Source organism: Rhinopithecus bieti, unplaced genomic scaffold (genome assembly GCF_001698545.2).
Source record: "Rhinopithecus bieti isolate Rb0 unplaced genomic scaffold, ASM169854v2 scaffold_41677, whole genome shotgun sequence".
NCBI lineage: Eukaryota > Metazoa > Chordata > Mammalia > Primates > Cercopithecidae > Rhinopithecus > Rhinopithecus bieti.
Genome location: NW_016816848.1, coordinates 127345 through 137158, shown reverse-complemented (window position 1 = coordinate 137158; position 9814 = coordinate 127345). Strand labels below are relative to the sequence as shown.

General features: G+C 33.2%; 1 protein-coding gene across 1 annotated transcript; it reads right to left on the bottom strand.

Annotated features, from left to right (window-relative positions):
• Positions 1-658: 658 nt before the first annotated feature.
• LOC108517450 (Fanconi anemia group B protein-like) lies at positions 659-9320 on the bottom strand. Its single transcript, XM_017855388.1, is given in 6 exon segments — positions 659-1005; positions 1008-1072; positions 1574-1811; positions 1927-2357; positions 6662-6828; positions 9156-9320. Coding segments are annotated over 6 exon segments (1413 nt in total).
• Positions 9321-9814: the final 494 nt, after the last annotated feature.

Sequence of the window (9814 nt, the reverse complement as noted above, 5' to 3'; positions counted from 1 at the left end):
GACAAGGGTTTCAAAAACTTTCATTTTAAAGGTCTCACCCAGACAATCTGCCATTTAAATTTTTGTAGGAGAAATATTGATATTTACAGAAACTTGTGGATCTTTACAACCTTGCTTAATTTATCTATTTGAAGTTGATTTTTACATGCTAGGTTTTACTAAGCAGAAAGCAAGAAAAAAAATGAAGTTTTTAAAAGATTTAGACCAAAATACTATTATGCCACTTCAGTCTTCACTTAAGTAACTCTAAGACAGGATTTCTCAACCTCTGCATTACTGACATTTTGGGCTGGATAATTCTCTGTTGTAGGGGGCTGTCTTTTGTATAGTAGGATGTTTAGCAGCATCTCTGGTCTCCTCTATCCACTAGACACCCACAGCACCTCTGCCTCACTCCTTCCTGACCCCACAACTTCTGACAACCAAAAAAAAAATATCCCCAGACATAGCCAAATGCCCCTTAGGGGTAGAGGAGAGGGAGACAAAATGGCACTAGTTGAGAACTGCTGCTGTTTATTTTGTGCATCATCAAAACTAAAGATTCTACTACAGTAAGCCTCAGTGTTTATTTTTACAAAGGAGGCATATAGCAAGTAGAACCAAAATCTTATATGGTGGTGAAAACATATTTTAAAATATGATCAAATTGAAATTATAATTATAAATTACTCAGTTTCTGTGCAGCGAAGTCTGATTTCAACTGAACCTCAGCTACTTTTAAAGTTATTTCCCTGTAAAGGGTACCACTCACTTTTAGGTTCGTTTGCAACATTTTCTTCTTTTCTCTCTGAAGTTCTTTTCTGTAGGGATGGATGTTTTCCCTTCTGTCTGATAAAGCACCCACGACGACACTACTCTTTCCTTTGCTCACTTCACACCTCTGCATAAAATTGCTTTCATGTTTAGCTATGGCAGAAGAAACAGAACTAAGGGTGACTAGTTCCTTCTCCAACGTAAATGCCATATTATCAATTAGGAAATTCTCACTTCCTGATTTTAGATTTTGAGGAAACAGTTTATAGGGAGAATTCTGATGAGATTATGAAGGCACTGGAACATAACTGTTTGATTCCTAAAATAAAAAACCAAACAAAATATTACAAAATTAGGACAGCACAAAGCAGTGATGTACAATATATTGCAGTAATCAATTAATATTCATTTATAAACACCATAATGATAAACAGAATCAATTACGTATGTGAAAATTGATAAAATTCAGACTACAGCAATCAAATATACATATCCCATATCAACTCAGTTAATATTAATCAGATTGTTTCCAATTAAATTTTTTTTTGCTGAGTAATAAGGTCAATATAATATTTTTTAAAATTTTACTGTGGCAGAGAGGTAACAGGAAATCTCAAAATAATTACTAGGCACTAAAAAAAGCCAAAAACAAATATAAAATTAAAGCAGAGATCTTCAGTTTCTAAATGAAGCCAATGTGTTCATTCATGCTAAGCCATGGCAATAATACAAAACCCATGCAGATCGCTGTTGAACCACACATTGATCACACTCATACACACTAACTTCTCTGGACTGATTACAATTTAATGCGCATTACCTGGAATAGATTATTAAAATCCCTTCAAATGGTGTTCTCTGTTTCCAGGTGAAGAGTGTCCCATAGAAACTTCCCGGCCTTTCACAAAAGTACACTTCTGGAAATTCTTTGATTATTTCACATTTCATATGTTCTAAGAGCCACACCTTCATTGAATTCAGGGCATAGCCAGGTGACGTGATTTGAAAACAAGATTTGTGGAATGCTGCGAGGAGTGCAAAAAGATCTTCCATGTGCTCTACAAAAAAAGTCACAAGCTCTGTCATTAAACTCTGTCCATTATCAGATAAACAGAATTCTTAAAATTTTCTAATTCAATTAAATATATAATCTAAAAGTGCCAACAAAATTACCTATAGGTTTCTTCTTTGGAAACGTCAGTAGGTACTTCCCAGTTGAAAGATCTTCTAGACTTAAAAACACTCTGCCACATACAACATAACGATCTTTGGGACAGTTACCACTCTCTCTCTCCATAATGTGTAGCAGTACAGTGCAACAAAATTTACTGAATGCTAAAAGTGGTGAAAGAGATGTTACAGCAGTAATTATCTGTACACACTCTTTCTTAGATGGGTGTTCACAAACAAAGCTTTCCTCTTTCTTGCTATCAGGGGTCAACTTGACCCTTTTTGCTTCCAATCCTATTTCACATGGCTTCAAGTATGGTGCTGGGAAAGGATTTGTACTCAACTTAATCACTCTATTTTGACATTTAAGAAGCCGAAATCTGGAGTCATGGGCTTGATCCATTAACAATGATAAAGTCACATCATTCAGGGACCTGTAAAAAACCCAGACTTTGGTTTAATCTAAAAGCTCATTCTTTAAAATCAAACTGATAATTAAATGTCATATAAACAACAGTAAAAAAAAATATTTATTCTTTCCTTTCCTGGAAAACATCATTTCAAATGTAAAATATATCAGAAAGTTAAGAGTAAAAGCCAAACACATTTTTAAAGGTCCTATGATAGCACCTCTCTTTAAAAAGGCAAGCAAAAACATTGTAAATATGCTAGGGTTTAGGAAAGTAAAATTTTTAAGATAGAGGAATGGTATTAGGAATGATAGTAAGAGAAATTAAAGAAAAAAAAATTTAAGGTAAAGGAATGGTAAAATAATGCCTGGATTTTATTTTTTAAGTAGGTCTTTTTTTGCCTCCTCTTTTTAAACAAGAAAAAATCTACTCATTATTTTTTAAGAGTTTATTTTAGTAATACTTCAGAATGCAAATAGCTCTAAACTAAAAATTGTATTTTTTGTTCCTCTAAATGACTTGAATAAAATGTTTTTTCAGTCAGAATATTGTTTATCCCTCAGCAATTCTTTCCATATCTACATTTATAATAATTTACAAATATATACAGGCTTATTGTAGTACATTCCAGCATTGTCAAACAGGTAAGAATGGTGACATGACCTAATACAGAAAACTCCTTCAGTACAGGAATTTGACCATGTCTAATGAGTTATACTAAAGACTTTAAAAGAACTCAAAAAATCTTCATTTGCACTAATTGAACTACTGTTTTGTTGGGAATGCCGTTTTATCAACACTACATATATACCGTAGAGTAATTATGTAGTAGGTACAACAGAGAATTGGAATTATCAACAGGGGAGAAAGACGATACAGAAAGAAGAAGATATATCATAATGATAAGCAAAAACCTTGAAGTTTTTACATCATGGTGATAAGTAAAAATGTGAAGTCCTTAATCTGAAGTATCAGCATGGACTTACAGTATATTTTATCTCTAAATAAACCAAAACCACAACAAACCAAACTAACAAAACACATTATTTCCTACCTCTGCTTACTAAAAAGGCCCAGAAACAACAACCCACTCAGGATAAATAAGTACCTCTTGCACTCAAATTCTGATTTCTAAATTACAAACTATATTTGAGGGTCTAACTAAATAATTGATGAGAAGAGGTTTCTCTTTATAGAAGTATTCCAGGTAATAAATAAAGAAGCAATAATAGAATTAGAATACCATCATGTTGTAAAATGTAATGGAACAATGAAACTAAGCAATGAGCATCAATAGTTGCTAATATCACAAAAGGAAAATGACCACACTTTATATACTTCCCCATGGAAGAAAGCAATACTATGAAGTATTCTGTTAACAAAAATCCAGGCATTATTCTGACCCAGTCAAGATCTAACCATCAATTTGGAGGAAATACAGGAGACAGGGAAACATGTTAAGCAATACCACAGGAAGTAATCAGCAAAATCCAGTCTATAGAACTTCACAGGGCAAACTGCCTGGCTTCTATAAAATATACTTTGCATTAAAAAAAAAAAAAAAAAGAAAAAGGATACCTACAGACTACAGATTACAAAGGACTCAGAGATAACAGTCAAGTCCAATTTATAGTCCTTATCTGACTCATGATTTGAAAAAATACTTTTAAATTCAGAAATGGGAAATTTGACCATTTACTGAGGGAATTACTGTTAATTTTGGGGGGTAATTATATTTTTTAAGTTCTTATTTTTTAGATACATACACTGGAATAGTTACAGATGAAATAATATAATGCCTTTGAGTGCTTCAAAATAATCTGAGGGATGTGGGTGAGGAGTGCATGGAGGTATAGATGAAACAAGATTAGCAATGAGTTGATAATTACTGGAGCAGAGTGATGGGCAGAAGGGTTCACCACACTATTCTCCTTGTATGTTTGAAATGTTCTATACATAAAAACATTTTAAGTAATTCTGTTTAGCATATGAAAAAAAAAAAGACAAGACAGAAAATAGAGAATAAAAAATTACCAGGCAGATCTAAAAAAGAAAGAATAAAACTTATGATAATACAAATAATAATAAAACTTAGAAACTCAATGACTGGATTAAATAGCTGAATAGAAAGAACTGAAGATATAATTAGTGAAAATAATATAGATCAGAAGAAATTATCTAGATGAATAGAAAATATGAAACAGATGTTAAGAGACATAGAGTATGGAATGAGAAGGTCTAACAGAGTACTAACTGAAGTTCCAGAAGGAGACAGATACTGGAGAAAGTTAGGAAGCATCAGTATGTTGAGAATTAAGAATTAAGAATTTTTTGAATTGCCAGAAGAAAACAAAACAGTCTGAGGAAGCTCAACAATCTAAAGGAGGAAAAAAAAAAAAAAAGGAAATCTGCACTTAATCATGTCACTGTCAAATATTTAGAAAAAGAATAACAGAATACATCCAAATAAAGTAAAAGTAAATAAAAAGGGATCAGAAATGAACAGGGAATACACAATTGAAGATCAACAAAAAATTTAATTATTTGAAAAGATCTAATAAAATGGATGAATCTCTGGCAAGATCAAGGAAAAAGAAGACACAAATAAGATTTGGAATAAAAAGACACTGACAAACACTAACAATACAGTTGATAAATACCTAAAGAGGATTTTAGGAACAACTTATGCTAATAAATATAATAATTGAAAAATATAAGCAAAATGTATTCAAGAATAAATAAAAATGTGAATAATCCTATAACTAAAGAAATTGAATCAGTAGTTAAAAGTCACCTCACAAAGAAAATGCCAGATTTCTACTGCACTCCAGGCGACTACAACCAAATATCAAAGAGCAGGTAATTCCAAATTTACATAAACTGCTCCAGAGAACAGGAAAAAAGGAAATATTCCTCAATTCATTTATAAACTAGGATAGCCTTGATACTAAAACCAGGCAAGTATCATTCAAGAAAATTTCAAGCCAATTTCACTCATGAATTTAGATACAAATATTCTTGACCAAAGGATAGCAAACCAAATCCAGTGACAAACTGTTTATCACAAGAATGCGAGACTTATTTTACAATATAAAATTGATTAATACATTAAAGAGAAGAAAAACCCAGATGATCAACCAGCCCAAAACAGCTTAGAAATTCACTGAAACAAGACAATAAATCCGTATCTCAAACCCACGAGATAAGTAGTCTGGCTCCCTTACTGTGTTAAGCTGCTCAAATATACTGCCATCACCTATTACAAAGCACTATCTGGTTTCTCTCTATTTGTGTATCTGTGGTTCAAATTCAATGTAGTTACTGTAATGCCTGTATTTAGCCTGTTTTGGCTAAAAAGCTCTTTGCTAGACTGCAGATATAGATGGCATGCACATTACTTCTGTATCCGTGATTTCAACAGCCCAAAAGAGAATATTGTCTGTTATCAGAGGGAGATACTTTGTTATTTAACTAACCTTTTATCTATTCACTTTGGTCAATAGTCTCTAAGTATCCCTAATACCTCTAAATGTTTTGATTAAAAAGTTCTGTACGCTGTTTGATTATCTCCACCGTGAGACTACAGTGTCTTAATTTCATAAACCTCATCCTCTTCATATTATTAACTCAATGCATTTGTGTAAAAGAGATACTTCTAGAGCTGTGCTGGCCAAGAGAGTAGCTATTAGATATATGTGGCTATTAAGCACCAGAAATGTGGCTAGTTGGAATTGTGATATGTTATACATGTAAAATACACACCAACTTTTAAAAACTTTGTATGAAAAAACAGATGCAAAATATCTTATTAACAATTTTTATACTAATTACATGTTAAAATGATAATGTTTTGGATATATTGGGTTAAATAAAACATATCATTAAAATGGCCAGGCATGGTGGCTCATACTTGTAGTCCCAGCATTTTGGGAGGCCGAGGTGGGTGGGATCACTTGAGGTCAGGAGTTTGAGAGCAACCTGGCCAACATGGTGAAACCCCGTCTCTACTAAAAATACAAAAACTAGCCAGGCATGATGGTGCATGCCTGTAATTCCAGCTACTGGGGAGGCTGAGGCATGAGAATTGCTTGATCCCAGCAGGTGGAGGCTGCAGTGAGCCGAGATCATCCCATTGCACTCCATCCTGGGCAACAGAGTGAGACTTTGTCTCAAAAATAATAATAATAATAATTTCCCCTGCTTCTATTTACATTTTTAAATATGGCCTCTAGAACATTTAAAATTGCACATGTGGCTTACATTAATTTCTATTGGACAGTACTGTTCTGGAGCATCAAGATAGTGTTATCATGTTGGAATTTACTTACAGCTTTAAAGAAGATGTAGTTTTCACTCCAACAACCAAGCTATCATCCATTACACGATACCATATCTTCTCTACTAGCTGTTCTGAATCTTGAAAATTGTCTGATAACTTTTCATCTGAGATATGGACAGAATTTTCTTCTTCACCACAAAGAGGAACAAGACATTCCTTATAAAAAAAAAAAAAAAGTTTAAATAACTAATTATAAAACATGTACCATGTGTAGCAAAACTGAAAAAAAAAAAGTTAAGTGTGCTTTTGGCTAGGGCTTATGACCTAAATATTTAAAAACAAATCATAACATATCATATTATAGATTATACACAATTTACTAATATGAAATGTATAAAATATATAAAATTCCCTATCTATTCAGATGGGGTATCCAACAGAGAGTCAAAAAGGAGGTAAACCTGGAGTCCATTTTGGAAAAAAAAAAAGTCTGATAATATGTACCCCAGTTATACTGAAAATAATCCAGTCTGTATTTTATCAGTGACTTGCACTAAGCCTATAACTGTAAACTTTTGTATGAATAAAACTGATTAAACTATCTTTAGACTACTTAGAGCTTATTGCTAAAATTGTATTCTTAAAGTCCAAGCCATACTCATTTCCACACACATATGGATATACAACATTAGAAACAGTAGTAATAATAGTAATGATAATAATAATATACAACATCTATTGAGTGCTTGCTTTATGCCAGGCACTGTTCCAAATGCCATTTTTGTATCAATTCATTTAACCCACACAATAACCCTAGTACCCTAGATCTGTGGTATTATCATCTACATTTTACAGATAAGAAAAATGAGGTACAGGAAAGTTATGTAACTTGCCCTGGGTCACACAGCAAGTAGCAGGGCTGGGATCTCAACTGAATCCAACCAGTCCCAGAGCCCATGCTCTTCCTTAACTGTTACCCTATACTGCCTCTCTATGTGGTAATTACTGAAGAAAGATAGGGGCATTCACTCAATAGGAGACAAAATACGTTCCCAGGAATCTGACACTTCTGTCAGTAGTTGTGAGTTCTGAAGCAGGCTATTCATCTGAAACCTGGGGAAATTTTACTACCTGCCAGGTTTGCTTTTAAAACTAACAATGTAAAGGGCCAAAAATGGGGCCTTGCACATAGTGGTTTCAATATATTAATTTCTAAACATTCCTTCCCCTTTCTAAAATTGGCAAAATCATTGAGGTGAGGAAAGGAAATGGTATAGCAGTTTTAACAATGACTTTCATGAGGTTTCCCAGGAAATTAGAACAGTAATACAGAAATGCAACACAATGTGTTTTTGTTATGTTTTATTACATTAACAAGATCATATTTTGGACCCAAATCCTTATATGGCGAAGACTGGAATACAAATACAAAGCATAGCCCATGACAAAAATGGTCAATCCAGAAGGAAGTCAGAGCTAGGCACTACAGTGACTTGAGGGAATAAAAAGCAACATTAGTTCAGCTCTTACTGATTTACTTCTAGTGTCGCCATGTGTGTCTTTCTCACTATGAAATTAATGTGCATAAATATTATTTTTATGAAGTTTCAGCAGTTTTTACTAACTTCCTACATTAATGTACTGACATAAATTACCACATAAGAGACCTGAGGAAGTTCTTTTTTTTTTTGAGATGGAGTTTTACTCTTGTCACCCAGGCTGGAGTGCAATGGCAGGATCTCAGTTCACTGCAACCTCTGGCTCCCAGGTTCAAGTGATTCTCCTACCTCAGCCTCCCAAGTAGCTGGGATTACAGGCACATGCTACCACGCCCAGCTAATTTTTGTATTTTTAGTAGAGATGGGGTCTCACCATGTTGGCCAGGCTGGTCTCAATCTCTTGACCTCATGTTCCACCCATCTTGGCCTCCCAAAGTGCTGGGATTACAGGCGTGAGCCACCACACCCGGCCCTGAGGAGGATCTTATTATAATCAGCCACAAGGAAAAGAGAGTAAAATTATAAAAGCAGATAGAAGGACTAAAAAACCCATAGCAGTGTAGGAACACTTGCTAGAGGGAAAAATATCCTTAGAAAGAAACAATCCAACAGACTAAAAGAACAATCATTATACTAATAATAAAATTATGTCATCACCAATACAAAGTTAAATAATACTCAGTATATTCTATTTAAGAAGTCAGTAAACACATAATTCACTTACGAGTAATTTCTATCCAAACAATACAAATAAAAAAGTTTAACAGTTAAATCTGTAAACAAAAGGACTTGTTCCCCAAGGTTCCTGATAACTGAAACTTTAATATGCTACAGAATTACACACAAATCGATAAAATATTGGCTCCTTAATCAAATATTTTTCAAAGTCATAAAAGTCCACCATTATAACCTCTGCTGCTTTTCTTCTTGATCCACTGAGCAGCATTTTCTAATATATTCTAATATTCCAATTTAAATAACTTTTCAATAGCTCACAGATTTTCAATTCATAAAATGATAAAATGGTCACATGATTACTTTTACCTCCTCTGCACTTGATGTATTATCATCTTTTCCTTGAACCAGGTTTATCAAAGCTTTGTAAGATTTTGAAATAATTTTTTCCTTAAGAAAGAGATGCTGCCGTAATTCCCGAAAAGAAGAAAAACAAACCTGTAAAGTAGAAAGAAAAACAGCTGCAAGAAACATGATTTCAAATGAAACCAGACATACCAATAATTCAGGAAGTACTTTCTCCAAATGTGCTTATCAATTCATTTTTCTACAGAAAATAAAATACTTCTCAGAGCAAAACTGTTTTGTTTATAGATTTTAAGTCTCTAAGTTTAAAAAATGTATCTTCTTTCAAAGGAAAATATAGAAAATAACTGCAACATAGAGTTTATGTATCAAATTGAGAGAGTGGCAATATATTAGCATGTTTCACTAGTGAGTCATTAAGTAACTTCGAATCAATGTGAATAAAAATCAAGGCCTACAAATACACTCACCCCACACAAAATAACTTTTTCTTGCTGAAATAATTTCTGCTTCATAAACAAGGCATCCGCATAAGCAAAGACATCATAATGAATAGAAATTATCACTTTTAATCTGATACTGTTTGAAATTTTCTGTTCATGTAACAGAAATATAGCAAATTTTTAAATAAAATTAAAATTGTAATAGCTCCCAAACTATGT